Here is a 25,425-nt window from a genome sequence, read left to right as displayed (position 1 = left end):
GTGTTTTCTATTCCAACCTTTCATTGTCATCATTTCCAGTGTCTTGTTTTTAGCAAGTAATATGATGCCAGTCTGAATTGGAACATGTTCATAAGGAAAAGTTTTCCGTTTTCAACTGCTTCTGATATCATTGTAACTCCAGCTTCTGAAGATTTTGGAAAATTTCATAAAGCAAAATATAATTGAACAGAAGAGACTTACTTAGGTCCTTGTAAAAGACTCTTAAATTCATCAGTTTCTAACCCAGGGTTCCAGCACCCTCTCTTCTGCAAAAGATGATTGAGTATGGGTTTCTATACCTGATTCAGATAGAAAACTGGTCTGATTAGCATTTGAGTATGTATTCAGTTGTAAATGAATTTCAACTGGGTGAGGTGTGAAAGCTTATTTCTTTTTTTTTCCTTATTATTTATTTATTTATTTTTGATGTAGTGCTCCATGATTCATTGTTTGCGTATAACACCCAGGGCTCCATGCAGAACGTGCCCTCTTTAATACCCATCACCAGGCTAACCCATCCTCCTACCCCCCTCCCCTCTAGAACCCTCAGTTTGTTTCTCAGAGTCCATAGTCTTAAATCCATGCTCATTGGGAGAATATAGGTAGTAGCCAGGAGACTTGGAAACAATACTGTTTTCTATTTCCTATTTCTAATGTGCAGGATTGCATGTAAATTATGGGATGATTAAATGGACTTAAAGAAACTAACTCCTTTTTTGAAAAAGATTTATTTATTAAAGTGTGTGCGTTAGTGTGAGCTTGCGCTGGAGTTGGGGGAGGGGCAGAGGGAGAGAATCTTCAAGCACACTCCCCTCTGAGCGCATAGCCCACCAGCTGGGGCTCAATCCCAGATCCTGAGATCATGACCTGAGCCTAGACCAAGGCATCAGTAGCCCAACCAACTGAGCCACCCAGGTGCCCCTGTACCTTGTTTTAAAGTTTCTCAGTAATTTGTTTTTTGACATAAAAACTATCACTTTATAAATTGTGAGCCACTCCAGGATAAGGACTCTGTTTGCATTTCTAGCACCTTTCTATTACCTGGTGCATATTTGGTGTTTAATAAATTACAGTTTATTAAGTTGATGAAAGCTTTTTAAAAATTAGCAGTGTAAGAAATTAGGAAGAAGAAAATACCACACTTGTTTTCTCACAGCTTTTCATTTTAAAATATTTTGGTGTCTTTTACCACTTTTAGGATTTATAAATTAATGTAGTTGGAATTATTATAGAGCTATTATATTTTATTTTTAAGCATTTTATATAAATGCTTCTTCTTTAATGGTTTAGTGAAATTCCATGGAATCAATATATTATAATTTAGTGGTTCTTCCTCCCTAGTGAACAGTTGGATTATTTTCAGATGTGATTATGTGTCTGTGTTTATCATTGTTGATGTTGTAAAGGACATCTTTGTGCATGTTTCCTGTCTTCTTAAAAATGATGTCATATGATAAAAATCTCAAAAAAGTATGAAATATTTATATTCTTGCCCTCATGTTGACAGTGGTTTAGAGGGGCTCACATTGGGCTTTAGTGTTTATTTCTTGAATTAACTTGAAATTATACAAAATTTTATTAATATATAGTTATTGCCAATCACTGTATTTTCTCTAAGAGGGTTGCTTACGATATGTGATTGCAGAGTTTTAGGGATCTTTTTGCCTAAATAATGAGCAGTATGGTTTTGAAAATCTTTTTCTTTTGGCAGTGTACATAGTGAGACTACCATGAATGTATTAGCATTTTCTTGACCAGTCTCCTGAGCCTCAGTTCCCACTGAGAAACACGAAGAGGGCCAAGTAATGTTTCCACACAGTGTGGAACCCTGAATTTAGTGAACCCAGTATTTTCTTTTTTCTCTAAAGATTTAATTAATTAATTTATTTATTTGAGAGAGAGAGAGAGAGAGCGTGCATGCAAGAATGGTGGAGGGGCAGAGGGAGAGGGAGAAGCAGGCTCCCCAGCAGGCTCCTCACTGAGAAGGAGCCAGGATGCAGGGCTTGATCCAGGACCCTGGTGTCATGTCCTGAGCAAAGCCAGATGCTTAACCGACTGAGCCGCCCAGGCACCCCGAACCCATTATTTTCTCCTGGTCACTAATCTCTGCTCTGGGGAGAGACACTATCTCTTCCAAAGCTGTCTGCAATATAAGGAAGAAGGGCAGCCAGTGCCTCTACCTAGAAGATGTGTAGAAACATGAAGGACTCATGGAGAATTATCTCCTGACTAGAGCCCACTATTGATGGGCATTTAGATTGTGTCTTAATATTTTGCTCATACTATTATTATTCCTGCAGGGCGCCTGGGTGGCTTAGTCAGTTAAGTGTCTGACTCTTGATTTCCCGGCTCAGGTCATGATCTCAGGGTCGTGCTATCAAGTCCTGTGTCGGGCTCTGTGCTAGGCGTGGAGCCTGCTTAAGATTCTTTCCCTCTCCCTCTCTCTAAAAAAGCAAACAAACCCAAAAAACATTGCTGCAGTGAATTATCTTTAATACATCATTTCTTGTAAGTGGGAATATATTGTATATTTGTACAATATATTTCAAGAGCTGGAATTGTTGGCTGTGTACATTTTTTTCTTTTTTTAAAGTTGTTATTTAAATTCCAGTTAACATACACTGTAATATTAGTTTCAGGTTTACTATTTAGTAATTCAACATTTATACAAAACCTGGTGCTCTTCACAGGTGCAGTCCTTAATCCCCATCACCTTTTTAACCCCCTTCCCCTCTGGTAGCCATCAGTTTGTTCTCTGTAATTAAGAGTCTGTTTCTTGGTTTGCCCCCCCCCTCTTTTTTTCCCCCTGTGATCGTTTGTTTTGTTTTTTAAATTCCACATATGAATGAAATCATACGGTATTTGTCTTTTACTTACTTGCTTAGCATAATACTCTCTAGCTTCATCCACGTCATTGCGAATGGCAACATTTTTATGGCTGAGTAATATTTCACTGTATATATACACCATATCTTTATCCATTCATTGATTGATGGACACGGGCTATTTCCATAATTTGGCTATTGTAGATAATGCTGCTATAAACATTGAGGTGCATGTATCCCTTTTGAATTAGTATTGTATTCTTTTCATAAATACCTAGTAGTGCAGTTACTGGGTTGTGGGGTAGTTTTATTTTTAACATTTTGAGGAGCCTTCCTCCATACTGTTTTCCAGAGTGTCTGCACCAAGTTTCCATTCCCACAAACATTGCAAGAGGGTTTCCTTGCTAGCACCTGTTGTATCTTTTTTTTTTTAATAAAGATTTTTATTTTTATTTATTTGAGAGAGAGAGAATGAGAGAGAGCACGAGAGGGAAGAGGGTCAGAGGGAGAAGCAGACTCCCTGCTGAGCAGGGAGCCCGATGTGGGACTCGATCCCGGGACTCCAGGATCATGACCTGAGCCGAAGGCAGTCGCTTAACCAACTGAGCCACCCAGGCGCCCCTAGCACCTGTTGTATCTTGTGTTGTTGATTTTAGCCATTCTGACAGGTGTGAGGTGATATTTTATTGTAGTTTTCATTTGCATTTCCCTGATGATGAGTGATGTTGGGCATCTTTTCATGTGTCAGTTGGCCCTCTGGATGTCTTCTTTGAAGAACTGTCTATTCATGTCCTCTGCCCATTTTTAAGTTGCATTATTGTTTTGGGGTGATGAGTTTTATAAGTTCTTTATATGTTTTGGATACTAACCCTTTATCAGATATGTCATTTGCAAATATCTTTTCCTGTTCCATAGGTTACCTTTTAGTTTTTTGATTGTTTGCTTCACTGTGCAGAAGCTTTTATTTTGATGAAATCCCAGTAATTTATTTTTGCTTTTGTTTCCCTTGCCTCAGGAGACACATAGTAAAAAGTTGCTACGGTTGATGTTAAGGAGGTTATTTCCTGTGTTAGCATTTTAATGGTTTCCTGTCTCACAATTAGGTCTTTAATCCATTTTGAATTTATTTTTGTGTGTGGTGTAAGAAAGTAATCCAATTTCATTCTTTTGCATGTTGCTGTACAGTTTTCCCAATACCATTTGTTAAAGAGACTGTCTTTTTCCCACTGGATACTGTTTCCTACTTTGTCAAAGATTAAGTGACCATACAGTTGTGGGTTGTACATTTTTATTTTTGATAAATATTTCCAAATTGCCAGCCATAGAGATCATACCCACTTAGATTCCACCACTGATTATGAAAATTCCTCTTTACTGTTCAGTGCAAATGTGTCAGTCACATCTTTCTTGATATATTTTCATTAATCTAATGTTTACTTTTTATCTTTTTTTGTGTTTTCTTTTAAAGTTACTCTTTTCAAGGGTGCCCATGAAAAATTAATACTTGCTAATGTTTTTGAATACTTACTCTGTGCCAGACACTGTTCTCATTTTATCATTTGTCTATACAACAAATTGAGAATATCTGATCTTATTTAAATTATCTTTATACTTAAATAATAAAGTTGTAATTAGTTTTTTAGTGAGCTGTTCTAATGTTATGTGTTTTACAGATTCAGGAGGAAGAGTGCCAACAAAGAGATGACTTTAGTGATGCAGACCAGCTCAGAGTGGGTAATGATGGGATTTTCATGCTGGCATTTTTCAGTAAGTGTTTTTTCATTTCCAAATTGTTTTTTTGCATGTATTAGCTGTGTGTGTATTTAAAGTAGCATTGTGAAGAAAGGCAGATATTGTTAATGGGTGACTACTTTGTTTAAAATGTAAATTGTTCCTGATATTGAACTATGTGATCATATGATGCAATAAAAATCCTAGTATTTAGTATACTTATAACAGTGTATTACAGTCATTATGCTAGATGCTGACTATATAGAATTATATAAATATATTTAAACTATGTTTTTGCATGAGAAATGTTGCGTGTCCATGCAGTGATGTAGGAGCATGCAGAATGAAACTGTAAATTCTGCTTTTGGAGCAAAGGACTTCCATTTGAGTGTCTTTAAGCAGGAACAAGGGTTGGAAAAGGAAATATTCTAGGCATCTGGAACAATGTGATTCGAGACACGAAAGAATGCAAATATATCTTGTTTGGGGGGAATGGTAAGGAATTAGAAGACCAAAAACCTAAGTATGATTTTTTTAGCATGTTGCAGAATTCTTAAATACCTGAATTTATAAAGTGGACTTTATACTTTGAGGGAAGACTGTGTTATAGTCTATTATTTCAGTTCCTAACACGGGGATTGGCAGAGAGTATACTCAATACATAATATTATGACACTTCAATTGTTTAATTGCTAAAATTAAGTTTTTGAAATCCAGTATTCATATAAGTATATTTATTAGACTAGATATGGTAAATTTCTGCCCTCAACCTGGTTAAATGATCAAGCTCTCATAGAATGCTGATTTAATTCATTTTAAGTATAAAATTTATTTTGATAAAACTAAGAAATAGTTTTCTTATTTAAAGTATCATGTTCAACTTTAAAAATAGAAAATACAGAAAATACATACCTTGAGCTGAGTTACTTTTGAGTCTGGGAAATCACTAATCCTCCATTTTGAAATGGTTTCTTGCTTCTTTTCCTTCTTTCATTTCATCTGCTGAAGAATAGAAGTAGATAACCACTCAGAAGTGGGTCGGTGAGTGGGAAAGCAGTTACATTTTTCTCTTCAAATTTAGTAAATTATGTTCTGCTTGGCAACCAGCTAATGTATATGCAATATTTAAATCTTGTGTCGTTAGTTAAAATTTGTAGTTAGATATGATGGTAGGTACCATGGAAGGGAAAAGAACACTTGACTACAAATAACTACTGTTTTGTACTATTAGTCTAGTCAATGTTAGTTTTTTCCTTAGTTTTAGTTCAACGGGTAACCCTTTATTATTCATAACAGGCTTCCCACATATTTTGTTTATAAAAAGAGTAGTGTCAATATTAATTCCTTTAATGGTTATGTATTTTAAAAATCTTAATTGGAAAAGGAAATTTAAGTTTATTGTACTATATGTATTATAAATACCTGTCTCTTGGTATAAAAATGTGATTTGATACCATCTATATGACTCAGCTTAGTGATTATTTCTCCATTTCTGTATTTCACTTAATCCTGTCTTCTTTTTAGCCCCCCCTTTTTTAGATTTGGAAACATTTTGATGATAAAACAGTGTTGCACATGTTTGGTAACCTACACACTTAGTTGCCTTTATTTTTGACCTGTGGTGTATTAATACGAAGATATATATTTCATGTATTTAGTGTAAATTACCTGCTTTTACTACATTTTTACTAAATGATATCTTTATAACTTATTTTTTTATGTTCCCTATTCTACAAATATTGCACCAATATTATAAGAGTAAAATTATAAATTATTTTTGGACTTCATTTCCTGATATATTTTTTTCTGGTAGGTTGTAGGCCAGTGTTTTTGAGTGTATTTGCTTTGATAAGCATAGATTTATTTGTAATCACTACCATCTAGTGGCTATTCTTCAAATTGCAACTTGCTATATTTTTCATGCTTCATCTAGTAGTTGTTATTTAGATTCTATTCTTTTTTCTATTTCTGTGGTTCAGAAATAGATTTTCTTTTTAAAATGTTACTAAGTTTTTAAAATTTAATTTCAGTATAGTTAATATATGGTGTTATATTAGTTTGCGGTGTACAATATAGTGTAGTGACTCAGCAGTTCTCTACATTGCTCAGTGCTCATCTTGATAAGTGTACTCTTAATCCCCTTCACCTATTTCACTCCCCCCCGCCCCCCACATCCCCTCTGGTAACCACCAGTTTGTTCTCTATAGTCTGTTTCTTGGTATATCTCTCTCTCCGCACCCCCCCTTTTTTTACTTGTTTGTTTTATTTCTTAAATTCCACGGTGTATTTGTCTTTCTCGGACTTAATTCACCTAGCATTATACTCTCTAGCTCCGTCCATGTTGTTGCAGATAGCAAGATAACATTCTTTTTTATGACCGAATAATATTACTTTGTGTGTGTGTTTGTGTGTGTACATCTTTAGCCATTCATCGATCGAAGGACACTAGGGGCTGTTTCATAATTTGGCTATTGTAAATAATGCTGCAGTAAACATAGGGGTGCATATATCCTTTTGAACTAGTGTTTTCTTATTTTTCGGGTAAATACCCAGTAGTGTGATTACTGGGTCATAGGATAGTTCTATTTTTAACTTTCTGAGGAGCCTCCATACTGTTTTCCACACTGACTGCACCGGTTTGCATTCCCACCGACAGTGCATGAGGGTTCCTTTTTCTCCACATCCTTACCAACACCTCTTGTCAGAAACAGATTTTCTTTAACGTGGTTTATAACTTAAACATTTCAGGTATAATAAGTTGTGTGAATAAAACTACAGTGAATATCAATAAGAATATTTCAAATTAGAACTTTATGATGGTTTAATTCTTCACTTATCTCTTATAGCATCCACATTTCCATCTCTTACCACATGTAATCCTAAACAAGTTTACACATAAATTTGGTAAAATAATTGCATGTTCGTGTTCAGAAAATATCCTTGATAATTTTTGCTTCTCATAATCCCTTGAAGTGTCAGAGCAGAATGCCTCATATGTACTTGTATCTGATCTTATTTTTAAGAGTTTTTAAAAGAGTGGAATGGAAGTCAATTATTTGTTAGTTAAAAGCTAGAAATTAAGATTTAGTCCACTGGATAATTGATAGTCTGCGGAAATGACCTTGGACTATAATGCTTAAATATGTAATAGACTCTGTTTAAGAAATTTTGTACCATGTGTGAATCTTCAGAATTGAAGAATATTCATGCTATAGTAAAAATTAATCACCTGTATTATTCCCATTTTACTTTATTTTTATTTTTTTAAAGATGTATGGATTTATTTGAGAGAGAGCATAAGTGGGGGGGGGCAGAGGCAGAGGGAGAGGGACAGAGAAGAATCTCAAGCAGATTCCCCACTGAGCACAGAGCTCGACGTGGGGCTCGATCCCACAATCCCTAAGATCATGACCTGAGCCAAAATCACAAGTTGGACGTTTAACTGAGCTCACAGGAGCCCCCATTATTCCCCTTTTAGACTTGAGGGAAACACATTTAAAGACATATTAAATTGTAATTTTAAAAGGAATTAGAATACTGTTCTGAAATGTGAATTCTGAATTGTAAGAAATTGCCAAACTGTGTTACCAAAGTGGCTGTACCACTGTGCATTCCCACCAGCGGTGAGTTTCTGTTGCTCTGATCCTCACTAGTATGTGGTACTGACAATTTTTAAAATTATAGCTGTTCTAATAGATGTGTGGTAGTATCTCATTGTGGTTCAATTTGCATTTCCCCAAGGATTGTTGATATTGAGCATCTGTATTCACTAATAAGCAGTTTTGAGCACCTACCATGGACAAGTCATAAAAGTTAAAATTCTTAAAGAGATTGTCTGGGCATCACACATACTGAAAAACAATACATTGATGACTTGTTCTGTCCAGATAGAGCTGGGTTTATAATTATATAGCTTTTAGGTGATGTTGTAGATGGTAAGTGAATCCAGAAAAGGAACACTTAAGAATTGTAACTACAGGGCACCTGGGTGGCTCAGTTTAGCTTCTGCCTTTGGCTCAGCTCATGATCCCAAGGTCCTAGGATTAAGCCCTGCATCAGGCTCCCTGCTCAGCGGGGAGTCTACTTCTTCCTCTCCCTCCTTCCTCCCCCGCCCCCCCACCGCTTGTGCATGCAGTCTCTCTCTCTCTCTCTCAAATAAAAATCTTAAAAAAAAAATTGTAACTATACCTTAAGAAAGTCATGTAGTATTTGTGAAGCATTAAACTTGTTTACAAGAAAAAATTTGTTTTGGTCATCTCATTGCTTATAATTCAGCTGAAATGTCTTAAAACTAATAAATTGTTAGCATCATGTCTTTCTTAATGGCTAATTGATTAAATGAGGAGAATTGTTTGAGGATAAGAGAGAAATTTACCTGTATGCAATTCAGAATTAAGTTTAGTGAAATTGATTCCTTGTCTAGGAACTTGATGTCTTTGAAACCTAGTGAATTTATATGTATTAAGAATTTTTCTGTGATTGAAGAAATAAGTGCTCATTGTTAGGATCATGTGTATATTCATTTATGATTTTCTTTTGTTTATTTTCAAAACAAGTATCAGATTTTTAAAAATTTAAAACTTTTTAAACTTTACATCTTTAAATTTAAAACTTAGGAAAAATTTGCAAAAATAATACAATTGTCATGTAACTTTCATCTGGTTTTCTCAAGTATTAACATTTTATGTAACATTAGTGCAATGATCAATATTAGGAAATTAACATTATGAAATAGTACTAACTAGTTTACAGACCTTATTCAAATTTTACCAGTTGTACCATTGGTGTTCTTTTTTTCTTTTTTTTTTTTAAATTTTATTTATTCGTTTGACAGAGACACAGCAAGAGAGGGAACACAAGCAGGGGGAGTGGGAGAGGGAGAAACAGGCTTCCCGCAGAGCAGGGAGCCTGTTGTGGGGCTGATCCCAGGACCTCGGGATCATGACCTGAGCCGAAGGCAAGACACTTAATGACTGAGCCACCCAGGCACCCCCCATTGGTGTCCTTTTTATAGTCCGGGATTATATATTGTATTTCATTGCCATTTTGCTTTAGTCTGTTCCTAATTGAAGAACAGTTTTTTAGTCTTTTTTTCTTATGACTTTGATTCTTTTGAAGAATATGGACCAGTTGTTATGTAGAATGTCTCTCAATTTGGATTTACCTGATATTTCCTCATGATTAGATTCAGGTTATGCATTTCTTCTTTCCTCTTCCCCTTCCCCTTCTTCTTCTTCTTCTTTTTTTTTTTTTGTAAGAATACCATAGAAATGATGTGCCCTTCTCAGTGTATCATATCAGGAGGTAGTGATCTATAGTTACGTCTTATTGCTGGTGATGCCAACTCTCATCAGGTTAAGATGGTGTCTGCCAGCTTTCTTCACTATAAAGTTTTCCCCTTTGTTATTAATAAGTATCTTGCAGCTTTTGGAAATTTAAAAGTAAAGTCTTATTAGCTAAAGGATAAACTGTGGTGTACAATACTGCTTTCTAGGTTATCTTGCTCCCCTCTTTATGTAGGTTGGTGGTATAATAAAATGGTTACTGGAGAGGTGAAAGACCTGGATGCTCCTGTCTTACTATACCTCTTGCTTTGCGAGTTTATGTGGCATATCACTGTTCTAAGTCTCCATTTGTCCTTCTGTAAATGGAATTAATTCTGACCTTGCCCTTCTTAAAAGACTAATGCGAGGATCAGTTAAATTAAAATATGTGAAATGTCATAAATTATAAAGTGCTGTTAGGTGAAGGTAGTAGTAATGTTCTCCTTCCCCATCCTTACCTGAGCATTCACCTTTTACGTGATTTAAAGTGGTAGCCTTCTTTCAAATGTCATTAACCTGTCTGACTCACTTTCTTATAAAGAAGCACTGGAAGGTGAATGTGTAAAGTGTAACTGGAGCAACAGTAAGCATTCTTTTTACCAACTTTTCTGAGTTAATTGCTCTGTTTCCTGCTGCTTGCTACCCCAAATCTTACTTTTTCTAAGGAATATAGGCTATATAAGACTTTTGCTTCTTTGGATTCCATGTTGGGCCTTACTGTGTGGGGAATAGGTGCCCTACACCTTTTAAGCTTCCTAATTTGTCTTAGGTTTCCAGGGAAACATGGCATGAATGAAGTAGAGCTAAGAGAAAAGTGTTCTTGTCTTTTTTTCTAGAGGCATGTATATGTTTGCCTGCCTCTACTATATGTTGTTCCTAATTTTATGGATTTTATACACTTAAGGTTTAGCATACATTTATTAAATTCTCCTTTGCCGACTCAGGCATGTCATAGAGGATTTAGAATTGAATGCTTCTGCCCTTTCTGTATTTTAAGGACCTTTTCAGCTTTATTTGCTACCTTATGGGCCAAGGGGCCTAAAAAGTGTATCTATGCTTGAGTCGTCACCAACTTCACTGTTTTCCCAGTGTTTAACCCAGTTACAGAAGGATAAAGTTATGTATTCGTCTCTTAGAGCTGCCATGACAAATACCATCAACTGGATGGTTTAAATAGTGGAAATTTATTTTCTCACAGTTCTGGAGACTGTCTAGAAGTCCAAGATCAAAGTGCTGGAAAATTAGGGTTTGGGTGAGGATTCTCTTCCTGGCTTGTGGACAGCTGTCTTGCCATTTCCTCCTATGGTCTCTTTCCTACATGTGGGTGGAGAGAGAGCTCTCTGGTGTCTCTTCTCTTCCTATAAGGATACCAATCCTAGTGGATAAGGGCTCTACCTTTATAACCTTAATTATCTTCTTAAAGGCCCTGTCTCTAAATACAGTCACACTGGTTAGAGCTTCAGTCTGAATTTTGAGGAGACACAGTTCAGTCCATAACACATTATATTACATGAGCACAGCTTCTAGGAATCCATACTGCTGGCAGAGAGCAAAAAGAAAACACAATGACTCAGTAGGTACTTTTTTGTTATTTTGTATCTTATTTCTGATGTGAGTACAATTATATGTATAGTAGATATTGGTAAATCTGTTTTAAGGAAAACAGTGTTTGAATTAATTTTCCCCAAAACTAAACATACACACACTCAAAGGTAAAAATGCACTTTTGGAATATTTTGCTGTTTTGTATTTTCTCCATCAGTGCTTCCTGTGTTTTAACAGCATGATATGCTTACGAAATGATGGAATGTTTATAGCACGCAGGATCCGGGAATAAGGTGCTCAGGGCTGGTGGCCGTCTGTGCTCTGCCCAGATCTCACCTGCCTGCTGAGGAGGAAGAGAGGAGCTCGCTCAGCCTGTCACTAGCATATATATGGGACACTGGTTTGGGAGTCTCTGCTGCGGTTCATTAATGCACATTATGTATTTTAAAGAGATATCAACTTATTTTTTGATCAGCTGTTGCATGTTTTTCTCCACAGATAACACAGATATTAACCAATTAGATGTAGAGCAGCTGTATCTAATAGTGTATTATTCTCTGACCATGGAACTAATTCTCTCTCCGCTGTCCAGTATGATAGCTACAAGCTAAATGTGACCATTGAACGCTTGAAATGTGGCTAGTGTGACTGAGGGACTAAATTTGAAATTTCATTTACTTGAAATTTAAATAGCAACCTTTGTAGAGTTAGGGTGGGTTCCTGGAGCAAGTAGAAAAAGCAGTGTGGCTGGTGGCATTAGATAGCACAGATGTAGAAGATAGCCGAATACTGATCAGTATCTAGGTTTATAAAAAAAAAAAATGTGGAGTGTGAGCAAGTTTTATTTCCAGTAGTGTCTCCTGAATTTTTTCTTTTTTGCAGAAAAGATATAAGCTTCTCTAAAAATATCATTTTGTATGGGTAGTAATAATGGTTAACATTTCTTAGCAGTCACCATGTGCCAGGTTCTATACTGTGCTAAGCTAAGCTCTTTAAATTCATGATCTTGCTTAATCCCCTTATCAAACTTGTGAAATAGGTCCTGCCGATCAGAGAATTGTGGCTCGTGGAAGTCAGCAGTGAGTCTAGTGAGTGATATATGTCACACTGTGGCTCAAACACGTCTCTTATTTCAAAATTCATTCTCCTGACTATTGTACCATATAACATAGCTTGCCATAAATGACCAAGAAAACTGTGCCCAGAAGGCATTAGGAAGGAAGAAATTATAGGAGTAGGGGAATTGCTTTGAAGAAATAGCTATTTCATTTAAACTTATCTTAAAATGTTTCCTCTTTGTCTTCAGAATTCTGAAAAATCAGCATTTCTCTAGGTAATTTACTTTGTTTCCCTGAGGGTAGGTTAGAGATACTGAAGGTAAGAGGATGGGCACTGAACAGGACCAGAGTTCTGCTCAAATTGATCTTCAGTTTTATTATCGTTACTGTTCTTATTTTGATAATGTTAATATCTTGGACACAGGGCACTCTGATTATATCTCAAGGACCTGTGTTAAAATGGTTTCTGCTACAAGTAACAGAAAACCCTTACTCGGCTGTTTTAAATAGAAGATTATCTCACAAACCAGAAAATCCATAGGCAAGCAGATAGACAAGCAGACCTCAGCCACAGCAAGTGTCAGTTCTAAGGCTCTGCTTTTCTTTGATTTTCTTCACTACCTAGCCCTTGTGGAGTTACACTTTAATCCTCAGGCTGATAGTAGAATCCAGGCAGAAGTTCCAGATGTTATATCCAAACTAGTCATCCACTGGATAAGGAGTTTTTTTGTTTTTGTTTTTGTTTTTTAAAAAAACATTGTAGAAATTCTCAAACTAGGCAAGAGTATAAATAACCTCTGTGTATTTATCACTCAGTTTCAACAATGATCAACCTAGAGCCACTGTTATTTAACCTATATTCCATCCTCTATCTCCTTGATGTGTTTTTAAGAACCAAAGAATGCTGTTCAGAAGTCCTATTTAAAAAAAAAAAAATGGCAGGGAGTTTTGGCCTCCTGTGATTTTTCCCAGACCACTCAGGACCCACCTTTTCGGGTTAAGTATGGGGTCCATACTTAGGGATGCTCTGTAGGTGGGTGGGATCCTAAAAAAAGGGAAAAGCAGGTTTTAGTAGGTAGGACGAAGAGGCAATGAACACTACCTTCTCTGGAAGTATTTTATAATTTATTTGGCTCATCTTTAACATTGCTTTTAAAAAAATGCAGTTTGGTTGGCTGATTGCTTAGGTTAGAATTCTTGGGTGGGATCACATGGGAGTTACCTTGTGACTTGGTTTTTTAGGTGGCTTAAAAATGTAGTTTCACCTATTGGTGGTAAGTTTTAAGGAATTGATTCCTATTGATTAAATTGACAAGAAACCAAGCTTACCTGTTTGTTAATGTATAGTTAATAACTAATATATTTGCAAAAGGTATAGTCTATAAACAAGACTTAATTGGTACAGTCAAGAGAAAGGGAATTGTTATTTCCATGGTGCAATGAAGTATTGTTAATATTATGTCTCTGTTAATTTGTTTCCAAAGTGTGGTCTTTAAAAGGACTATTTTTCTTGCTTTTAGTGGCATTTATTTTCAACTGGCTTGGATTTTGTTTATCCTTCTGTATCACCAATACCATAGCTGGAAGGTATGGTGCCATCTGTGGATTTGGACTTTCATTGATCAAATGGATTCTTATTGTTAGGGTGAGTGTTTTAATAGCCTCTATCGCTTTTATTTCATTAAAATATATGAAATTTCTTGTGTGGTTCATAAATGTTCATTTTACATATATGAATCAATTATTTTGAGACTTATTCTTAACCCTTTTAGACTTGTTATTGTAGTGATCTCTGTGGTGTGAACATTTTGTAACTTTATTACATGAGAGCTTGTTACTACATGGAAAGAGCTTTGAAGTCAAAAATTTGAGTTTGAATCTTATTCATATTTATATCAGTGTTTTAACTTTACGTTTTTAAATTGTTGTGAGCATTTCTTCATAATAAGCTGGTAGTCCTGCCTTTCAGGATTTCTCTGAGGACTAGAGGTAATACAATTCAAGCACTTGTCCAGTTGCTGCACAAATGCATGTGCTCAGTAAACCAGGCTGCGACTGTTGTGATACAGCGCAGGCATGCCTACCATCCGTTAAAACAGAACATTTTCTGTTGGTTAGTAGAATTCTCAAGGACTTAATTATCCTCCCACTCTTTCTTTTAGTAACATTAAGAGCTCAAAGGTTAACTGAGGCCTCTGAGGTGGCTACCAGAACTCACCTTTTTTCCCCTTATGTTCCTTCTCCACCTTTCTTATTTCCCTGTTGTTTCTGGAATTTACCCTCTGTCTACTTCTTATCACTTACAAGATGGTGTGTAGGGAGATAATCCTAAGTCCTTTTCTTTTTCCATCTCAGCAGCTTGTCCCAAAATAATTTTCTGTAACCATTCCATCAGCAGTAGTATTGTTAGCATATTCTTCCCCCAGCTCTTTACCTTTGCCTGTTGAAGGCCCCTTTTGTCTCCTTTTTACAAAGCTTTGTCCCTAGTTTCTTTAGGATAAGTCCTAGGAGAATGATCAAGAGTGGTTTTGGGGCACCTGGGTGGCTCAGTAGGTTAAGCATCCATCTTTCGATCTCAGCTCAGGTCTTGATCCTCAGGATCATGAGTTCAAGCCCTGCATAGGGCTCCACATTGGGCCCCACACCACAGAGATCACTACACGACACTATCACTTAAAAAAAAAAAAAAAAGTGTGGTTTTATTGATTGTTTTAGTAAGTTTTCTTAAAAGTAACCCACATATTTAAGTGCTACTATACAATTGATAAAATGCATAATTTCTACAAATCATATTTATTTAAACATTGATTTCTAATTGAATGAGTCAGATCCTCAAATATTCGGTAGAATCACATACTAAAATGTCAGCTTTTCTTAAGTGCTTCAGACACTTCAGTTATGCACCTACATTATCACATTGATTTAAGAAATTAAAACTGTGGACCTAATGTGTTTCTTCATTATTTTTAAACTTACTGCTTCCCAGAGTATCAGTAATCTTATCAGACCTTATCTCTGTTCAGACCAGATACAGATTTTGGTTATTAATCAGTTGATTCTTGGGTAGTACCTAAGACTTGCCGCCTTCTCAGATGATCAAAATCTGAGCCAATGTAAGAACAGCCCCCTGGCAGATTCTTTTTCTAATTTCATTTTTAAAAATGTGAAGTGGGGGCACTTGGGTGACTCAGTCGGTTAAGTGTCTGCCTTCGGCTTAGGTCATGATCCCAGAGTCCTGGGATCGAGTCCCATGTCAGGTTTCCTGCTCACCGGGGAGTCTGCTTCTCTCTCTCTCTCTCTTTCTCTCTCCCCCTCCCTCTACCCTTCCACCCCTGCTTGTTCTCTCTCTCAAATAAATAAAATCTTTAAAAAATAAATAAATAAAAATGTGAAGTGAATTCCCACTATAATCATAAATCTGTTAAGGTGTTAGGGAGCATACAAAGATAAAGCACGATCCCTGGCCTTGCAGAAGTTATTACTAGAAAAACCTCAACAGAGTTGACACTAGATGTGTCCAGTGGTTATTATTATGTTAGTAATAGAATTAATTACTATTATTCAAATGGATTTCTTAGTCACAGAACACAGAAAATGATTTGAGGATTGTTTTCTCAACTCTTCTAAACTTAGTAAGTTTGTGTATTCTAGATTCATTAAAAAAAAAAGTTCGGTCCATTATATGCAACCTGTGCTGTTAGGGTATTAGGGCCTAATTCTCTTATAATACCCCTAGTTGAGAGGGGTTTGTTTATCTAGTAATTAACTCCATCTGATGTGATAAGATGGGGAACTTAAATTCAAATACTGGGGATTGCATCAAGTTTGATCACCAGAACTGTTTCGTTTCCCTTTAAAATACCACTACTGAGGGGCACTGGCCGGCTCAGTCAGAAGAGCATGTGACTCTCAATCTTGGGGTCATGAGTTCAAGCCTCACGTTGGGTGTAGAGATTACTTAAAAAAAAAAAAAACTTTAAAAAAAACCACATAAAATGTGCCTTTAAAAAAAAATAAAATACTGCTACTGGGTTAAGGTTAATATTATGCCTTTAGTGTGTATTGAGAATTGATATGAGAAAAAGATTTTTAAAAATCTTTTGTATCAAATAATAATAGCTGCATTTCATTGAGTACTTACTGTATTGCAAACATAATTCATTACAAACATCAAATTCTTGACTCCTGCTTGTATCAGTGATGCTCATGATAATCCAGACATTTTATTGATGATAAAAGCTAAGAATAAAAAAAGTCAAATAACTTGCTCAATATCCCACAGTTTGTTGGATTACAATCTAGCTTGGTCTCAATTCCATGCCTCTTCTCCTAATTCTGTCCTGCCTCTGTGACACTGTACTTGGACTTTTATTATAATGCTCTAAGCAATAAATGCCCTGTGAAGTGCTGAGAGAAAGGTTTTCTCCTAAAAGCCTGTTGTTTTATTTTATTAGACAATAAGTAATTTATAAATCATACTGTAGCTTTTCTTTTTGTTTCTGAGTTTCCATTTACTTAGATTTAAGTTAAATATCTTTAGCTGATTCTGGTATTATTTCTAAGGCTTTTGATGTTTTTATTTATTTAAAAATGAATATGTTTTTTTTAAAAACTAACAACTCTTTTTGAAAGTAGACAGGATATAAACAGTAAACTACTGGTGTTATATTAATAAAACAAAATTAGATAAATTCTTAGTGTCAGTTAATTTATTTTCCAAAATTTGGTTTTTGCATCCTGTGATTGGCCAGTTGACATGATTGATTTACTCATTAAACCCCCAACTTGGCTCAGCCCTCTGACTATTGGTATTTTAAAACATTTTTACTCACTCAGTTGAACCCAAAAACTCATTAGTTTATCCTTTTTACATAGTGAGTCTTTCTTTGACTTCACGGTGAAAGTGATTATATTTTTTCATTTGGGAGTAAATAAAGACTAGCTTTGGCAAATATTTTTGGTGAAGAATGATGTTCTTACTTTTCTGGTTGCCTCTTGCCAGGTAATATTATTTATTTAAGTATATTCTACAATATATTTAAAAATTAGAAAGTTAAAAATGTGTTGCTTTGGTTCTTTATTTCTTTTCATTCTTAAAGACTCTAAAACGTATATGAAAATCTTTTATTTCTAATTATTAATCACTTGATTAAAAAGTGTAGTGCAGTCCTACTTTACCAGCTATATTTTTCCAGTTGTTTAGTTCTCCCTTGTACATATTTTAAAGATGTAGTGTGTGGGATCTGCATCTATAATGATACTTTAAAAATTTTAAACTTTGAAATTTCTAAAACCCTCAGCCGAAAATTTAGATTATGGTTCACTTATTAATTGTAAATACTTCCTGTAGAAATACTTAAAAGTTTTAAAAAACAAATTTAGATAATCATTAGTACATATGCTTCCTCAATAGTGACATTATTTACAATTTATAAGTACTTTGTTTATTACTAAACCTATAGGATTTTTATTTTGTTTTTTATTTTTTTTTTAAAGATTTTTATTTATTTATTTGACAGAGAGACACAGCGAGAGAGGGAACACAAGCAGGGGCAGTGGGAGAGGAAGAAGCAGGCTTCCCGCTGAGCAGGGAGCCCGATGCGAGGCTTGAACCCAGGACCCTGGGATCATGACCTGAGCTGAAGGCAGATGCTTAATGACTGAGCTACCCAGGCGCCCCTAACCCTTTTAAACTTTTGTGGAAATTACCAATGAATAGTTGGAAATAATTACCAAAATAAAGTTGGAGATACTTTTAATTTCAGATTTGAGGGCAAATCTCCATTTGACAAAATCATTTTTAGTTAGATTTGGTTTGGAGGCCAATGAATGGAAACAGAGTAAATAAAACAAAGTAAATTTTAGTAGTTTTAGACTAGGTTATATTAAACACTTTCAAAATATAACTTTGGAAAATTGTTTAGGTGCTAAAGGATAATAGGGAAGAATTATCTGAAGTAACTGAAAAAAATTAGATTGACTTAAAAAAATTTTTTTTAAATAATAAATCATGACATCCAGAGGTTAAGCAAGGAAAAGATACATGTGTTCAGTATCACCGGACTCTGCCTTCCATCTGCCTATTCATACACTCATTTCACAGGGGATATAAAACTCTCAACCATGGTCACTAATAGGAACTGTTGAAATGCCACTTCAAGGTTCATTTAGCTGTTCTTAGCTTACTATTGGGAACTGAATACTGGAGCATCTAGTTTGAAAATAAAAAGACTCTAATGAGTTGGGGGTCTTTATGTGCCTAGTATTCTTGGCAGTGATTAACAGTAGGGGGTGTACAGAAGGTCAAAAGCTCTTCTTTTTAGAGGTCAGCTGAACATCCCCATCTGATAAGATTAAACTAATGTGGCTTTTGGTGTTAATATCTAAAGCAGCGGGTTGCTGTAGTGTGTTTGGGATGGTAGTTGTGGCTTTGAGAGATTATGAAAAAAGAACTGACATGTGAACTCTTTAATGAGAAAGTTGGATTCAGATATATAGAATTTACCTTTCTTACAATTTTGAAACTGATTTTTGTTTTTAAAATACTTTGTGTAAGTTTGTTAGCTATTGTATACAAGATTTTAAAGAGTTTGTTTCCTCAAATAATTATGTATGTCATTAAGTATTTATTTTTCTCTTTGTGTTGTTTTAAGTGCAAGAGATGATTTGAGGTAAATTGTTCTGAAACTAAGGCTAATCTATGATTTTCAAATTTAGGTGCATAAATAGGGTTAATATATTTATGTTCACTCCATAGTTTTCTGATTATTTTACTGGATATTTCAATGGACAGTACTGGCTTTGGTGGATATTTCTTGTACTTGGTAAGTTTGTTTCTAATGCATTTCAGTTTTTAATTTGCATTTAGTTTAACTTTGATATTTCCCCAAATTGTAAGATGTAAATACATTGTGTTGAAACTTATGTGGAAATAATTTTTCTACTGTAAAATTCTCATATCCAAATACTTAATATCATCTCAGCTATTTGGATAATTATACATTGCACTCGAGATTTCTGATTGAAAATCCAGAGCCTGTCAATTTAAAAAATCAGTGGTTGGATGATAATTGAATATTGCAAAACTTGAAAATCCTAAAATGATTAAAAAAAATTGTCTTTAGCATTTATTTTGGAAAATATACATGCATAATTTCTTTTAACGATCCTAGGATATGTTGAGAGTAGGATAGTTGGATGTTCTATGCATTTTCTTATTTTTGGAACATTGAAACATTCTTTATACTTTTGAAATGTTAATCAACCAGGCATAAGAAGGCTTCATGCCCAACGATCACAGTACTTCTGTTGAGTTTTCTTTTTACAAGGCATGTCTTTTTGTTAATATTGATGAATTTTATGGATTTCCAGTTTTTGTTCCCTGGTGATTGTCACTCTAGATGTATGGTAAATTAATCTCAAAATCACATAATGCCTTTAATCCACATTTCAGATTTATTTACTGACATGAAGAATATCCTCTCTACTTAGGTTTAAAAGCCCACATTTCTGTAGTAACATAATTGTACCAGAAAATAATAGCATTTCAGTAGGTGGCAGTGTTCTCATTGAGTTTTTGTTCAGTCCTGGTATTGGATCTTTAGGATCTTTAGGGAAACAAATTCTTAGTGGTCAGTTAAGGTCACTAAAGATCTTGTATTCTTTCTCCTAACAATTATAGTGAAATTATTCTAGTGTTGTGATTTTGGTTAGGGAGCCAGATCTTACAAGGGTTTAGGCAGTTATTTGTATTGTTGTGTTCTGACTGCCTGAATTCTGTGCTCGTTATTGAATTTCTTAGTTAAAAGTGAAAAAATATATGAAGTCTTTTAGGTATTTAAGCATATTAAAATGAGTGTATTTGCTTCTAAATATATTATTAAGGATTGGATGTTAGGAAGACAATTATAGGGCCCAGTGAAATGCAGAGGACCATCCCCCATTTTCACATCAGAACCACAATCTAGCATTTAGGGAATTGTGAAAACTTAATCCATAATAAAAATGTTGCTCTCACATATACTCAGAAGAATGTTGAGTACATTGTAGAACACTGAGAGACAATAGCTGCTGAATGATTGGTTTCTAGATATGAACTGGTTTATTTTAGAAAATGCCTGAGCAGGACAAAATAGTCTTAGAAACTGTAGTTTTCTTAGACAAAAGTAGGGATTTCATAAATAATTTTGGTTTACATTTTTCAATAATACTTATACATTTGGATCACAATACCATTATCTTTGAACAGCATCTGGAAGGACATGAGGGTGGAATTGAGAGTGGGAGTCACAAATGGAAGGAGTTAGGATATAGGAAGCAGATGGGCTCAGATTTAGCTGAAATTTATACCACTTGCTTTAGTCATTATTTGTATATCTTCCTATCTTTTCTCTTTATTATAACCATGCTTTTTTTTAGTGCCTTGGTTACTGTCTTGGAGTCGGAGTACAAATTTAGTTTGGGACTTTGCATTTTTAAATCGACAGACTCCTCCTCTTGATGAGGAAAGTTACATACGTGTATATCTTCTGTTTTTCTGTTTTTGTTTTGGCCCCCGCCCATTACCTAGTTAAACATTTACTGAAGTTAATAAATGTTTCCCTTAGAATTCTATGTTTGATAAGTATATCAGAAAATTTACTAATAATGCTAATGCTTTTTATATTTAGCTAATATTTTTCATCTGAAACTTTGAAGCATTTCACAGGCATTGTTTTATTAATTACTAAAGGATTCCTGTTATGTAAATGGTTGTTATTTAAAAATCCTGTTAAAGAGAATACTGATAGATATAAGATCTATCCCAAATCATTTAATAAATCACTAGAGTGGTTGCTTCCCAATTCTTTCCTGATTCTTCTTATCTAAATTTGTACTATAAATTAGTCTTTTGTTAACACTTGAAAATAAGACCTAATAATTAAAATTATTTACATAACATATATCTTCAAATACAGATTTCACAGATGACAGGCACTTGATATTGTTAGAGAGGCTTATTGGTTTTATCCCACGATTGTTAGAAAATTACTTGAATATATTCTTTCTTGAATACTTTCTATTAGTAAATATGTCTTAGTTTGCTTAGTAGTTGTATTAATTGGAAAGTTTCCTATAAAAATGGGATTTCTCTGAGTTGAATCAGCTTAAATGCATTAGGTAACTTTGTTATTAAAAGAAATCATGGAATAAATATATTTTTGTGTAATTCTGGATTTTCATGGCTGGGTTTGCTTTACTTTAATTTAGATACATCTGGACTTAACAAATTGAAAGAATTTGGGGAGGCAGTAAACTTCTTTATATTTTTTCATGATGGTTATTATCGTTATAGTGTAAAATATATTACGGAATGAGTAGAATTTTACAGATTAAATTCCTTAAGCCAAGAGGATCTTGTTTATAATTGTCTGTTTTAAATTGATGCCCTCTTCATATAAGAACATAATGGCTCTGTATTACTTTAACCGTTTCAGGCCTGCTTCTTTTCTTCAGAGGATTTGTTAATTATCTAAAAGTCAGAAACATGTCTGAAAGTATGGCAGCTGCTCATAGAACAAGATATTTCTTCTTATTATAGAGGTAAGAAATATTAATAGAGAACTCTGTTTCCTTCATGTATTCTTATTCACCAGATGACTATTATGTGTACTTATGTTATTTACTTAGACTTAGCATATTTAATATATTGTTATACTGTTAACAGTCAACTGATTAAGATTCAGTACATTGTGAACTTTTTAAGATTTTTAAAAATTGAATTTCATAAATTTTAATTTTTTAAATATATTATGAATAAAAAAACTTTAAGTCAGACTTTTTAAACTTCTTTTTAAAAGATTAACCACAGGATGTAAGTAACCATTAGCACACAGTTTAAAGGCTTGAAAAACAAAATACGACAAAGCACTTACACAGAAGGATGGGCATTTTGTATAAAACAATGTGAAATCCACAGACATGTGGTAAACAAAACAAAACAAAACAAAAAACAAATTTGTGGTTGAAAAGAAATTTTCCATGCAGTGATCTTAACAAACTAGATCAAAGAATAAATGTGAAGAAAATGGGAGCTCTCATAGTTTCCTTAATGTCTGTCAGTTTGTATCAACAATGAAGGCTTCAACTTGAATAAATGGGAATAAAGAAATGAGCAGAAGTTGTCTTACTAGTTATCCAGTGAGTTTCTGGAGGTTGCATGCGGCTAGCTAGTAGTTTCTTCACATGAGGAGACCTCATATCTCTATTTTCTATAATAGACTTTTTGTTATTTAAAAACAGTTAACATACAATGTTATATTAGTTTCATATGTACAACATAGTGATTTGACATTTGTATATTTTGTGAAATGCTCACCACAATGTCTAGTTACCATCTGTCACCAAATTAATACAAATACAATATTATTGACTATATTCCTTGTGCTGTAATTTACGCCCCCATGGCTTACTTGTTTTGTAACTAGAAATTTGTACCTCTCAATCCCCTTCACCCATTTTGCTCCCCCGTCCTGAAACTCCTTCCCCTTTGATAGCCACCACTCAGTTTTTAGTATCTATGAGTATAGGTGGTGTTTTATGTTGTTATTGGTTTTTTTTCGTTGCACTTGTGAGGGAAATCATGCAATATTTGTCTTTCTCTGACTTATTTCACTTAGCATAATACCCTCAAGGTCCATCCATGTTGTCACAAATGGCAAGATTTTTTTTTTGTGGCTCAGTAGTATTCCATCGTGTATATATGGAACACACACATACACACCCTGCATCTTTATCCATTCATCTGTTGATGGGCACTTAAGTTGTTTTCCATATGTTGACTATTGTAGATAATGCTGCAGTTAATAGGGGTGCATATATCTTTTTGAATTAGTGTTTTCATTTTCTTCAGATAGAGATAGCTACAAGTGGAATTGCTGGATCATAGGGTAGTTCTATTTTTAATTTTTTGAGGAACCTCCATACTGTTTTCCAGAGTGGTTGGCTCAATTTACTTTCCCAGCAATAGTTCACAAGGTTTCCCTTTTCTTCCTGTCCTCGCTAACACTTGTTTCTTATCTTTTTACTTACAGCCATTCTGGCAGGTGTGAGGTGATAATCTGCTTGTGTTTTTCATATGCATTTCCCTCATGTTTAGGAATGTTGAACATCTTTTCATGTGCTTGATGGCCATCTGTATGTCTTTGGAAAACTGTTCAGATCCTCTGTTCATTTTTTGATTGCATTGTTTGGTTTTTTAGTTATTGAGTTGTATGCGTTCTTTAACTATTTTGGATATTAACTCTTTACTGGATATATGACTTAAAAATATCTCCTCCCTCTATACTGTTTTTGAAGCAAGTGCCATATACTTCATGTCTATAAATGATTTGAACTTTTAAAGTATTTGAACTGCATAGGCAAAGTGTCTGCTAAAACACTTAACTTCTAGATCTCTACAAGTACAAAATGTTTCAAAGTTACTATATTCTTTTTATAAATAAATTGTATGGTTTGGGATTTGATTGCTTAAGCTTTATAACTAGGAGTTTTTCGTAATCTAATATAATTTACTTATTTCTACTGAAGAGTACAGTGAATAGTTGTATTTCTGGAAAATATTAAAGTATCCTTTTAAATGTTCTTTTAGCTCTAGAAGGTGTCACATTTTCTCTTTAACCACTAAAATGTCTTTGAGAGCAGTAACAGAGTGTATTAGTATGTAAGATAAAATGCAAAGTAATTTTACTAATTTGAATGATATTCTGAGTATTCGGTGTAATTATCTTGTTTGCATTTTCAAGAGCCTAAAATTTAATGTGTAAATATTTTCTAGATGGTTTCCTATAGAAGCTTAAACTTCGGAATATATTCTGATAATAGGCTATTTTATATTATCTTTACCAAAAGAACATTATATATTTGATGTAATACTGCTATAAAATGGGTTTTTATTGTATTATCATGTAGACAGCTGCAACTTAATATACTTTAAGACTCTTTCTTTGTCCCTAGACTGCATCGACCAGACATTCTTTTCTTATATCAATGTGAAATTTCCAGATCATCTGTAAACCTACAACTTTAATAGAAGACTACTAAAAGCAGAAGACAAATAAGTGAAGAAAAGATAGATCTTCAAAATTGAATAGCAGGATGGTTTATGCTTAAAAGCCATTTCTGTTCATTCTCTTAAATATTTATATTTCATTTGTTTTGCACATTTGCATACGTGCCCATGTAAAAGATTTGCGTATACTTGAAAGAAACCATAAAGTTGTAGCAGTAAAGTCCAGTCATATTTGGTTAATCAGTGTTTGTTATAATTGAAAGAGGTGAGTGAGAAACAGTCTTCCAGCATGTAAATGCCATTGACTTCCGACCTGACATTTAGCATAATAAAAATGAAATTATTCAAATGCTTTAGTTTCTGGCTCCTAGATTCATCTAGTAACTCTACACATGAGACATCTTTGTTATATATAGTTTTTGAAACCTGCAGTGCTGATTATAGAAGAACTTTGTCAGATATTTGAACATGATACTTACATTATTATTTAGCAAACTCTGTAAATAACCATGCATAAATTACTTTCTGCATTGTTTTCTTAGAAACTGTGTCTGGATATCTTTTCAATTAATTTAAAATTAAGTGAACTTAATATATAGAGAAAATTTGGGTGTTAAAGATAGTTTGTTTTAGGACAGATTTTAAGAAGATATGGGTATTCCACGTGTCCCTTATAAAAACATCTTTTCATTGTTTTTAAGGGACATGCCAGGTTTAGGGATTCTGTCGAGAAGCTTGGTTTTTAGCATTGCCATCTTAGAGAGTCTTGTAGGAAGAGATTGTATTAGACATTATATTTATTTCATTTAAGACACTTTTGAAAATTAATTTTCTGAATAAGATTCTCATTTGCATTTGTCTTTTAAGAAGCCAATAAAAGTATCTTTCACTTA

At 34.3% G+C, this 25,425-nt stretch overlaps 1 protein-coding gene across 1 annotated transcript in view; it reads left to right on the top strand.

Annotated features, from left to right (window-relative positions):
• The window catches only part of NDFIP2 (Nedd4 family interacting protein 2), a 67,347-nt gene extending 41,922 nt beyond the window's left edge, over positions 1 to 25,425 (top strand). Inside the window, exons 5-9 of the mRNA XM_073894403.1 lie at positions 4,499 to 4,592; positions 14,004 to 14,128; positions 19,241 to 19,307; positions 21,960 to 22,065; positions 24,478 to 25,425. Coding sequence (XP_073750504.1) covers positions 4,499 to 4,592; positions 14,004 to 14,128; positions 19,241 to 19,307; positions 21,960 to 22,063 — 390 coding nt within the window. The 3' untranslated portion in view covers positions 22,064 to 22,065; positions 24,478 to 25,425. The remainder of the gene's footprint in view (positions 1 to 4,498; positions 4,593 to 14,003; positions 14,129 to 19,240; positions 19,308 to 21,959; positions 22,066 to 24,477) is intronic.

This window comes from Callorhinus ursinus, unplaced genomic scaffold, assembly GCF_003265705.2.
Source record: "Callorhinus ursinus isolate GAN/ISIS: 27379988/994484 unplaced genomic scaffold, GSC_fseal_2.0 scaffold7, whole genome shotgun sequence".
NCBI classification, from domain to species: domain Eukaryota; kingdom Metazoa; phylum Chordata; class Mammalia; order Carnivora; family Otariidae; genus Callorhinus; species Callorhinus ursinus.
Note: the sequence above shows the minus strand (reverse complement) of the source record. Positions and strands in the feature narration are given on the sequence as shown.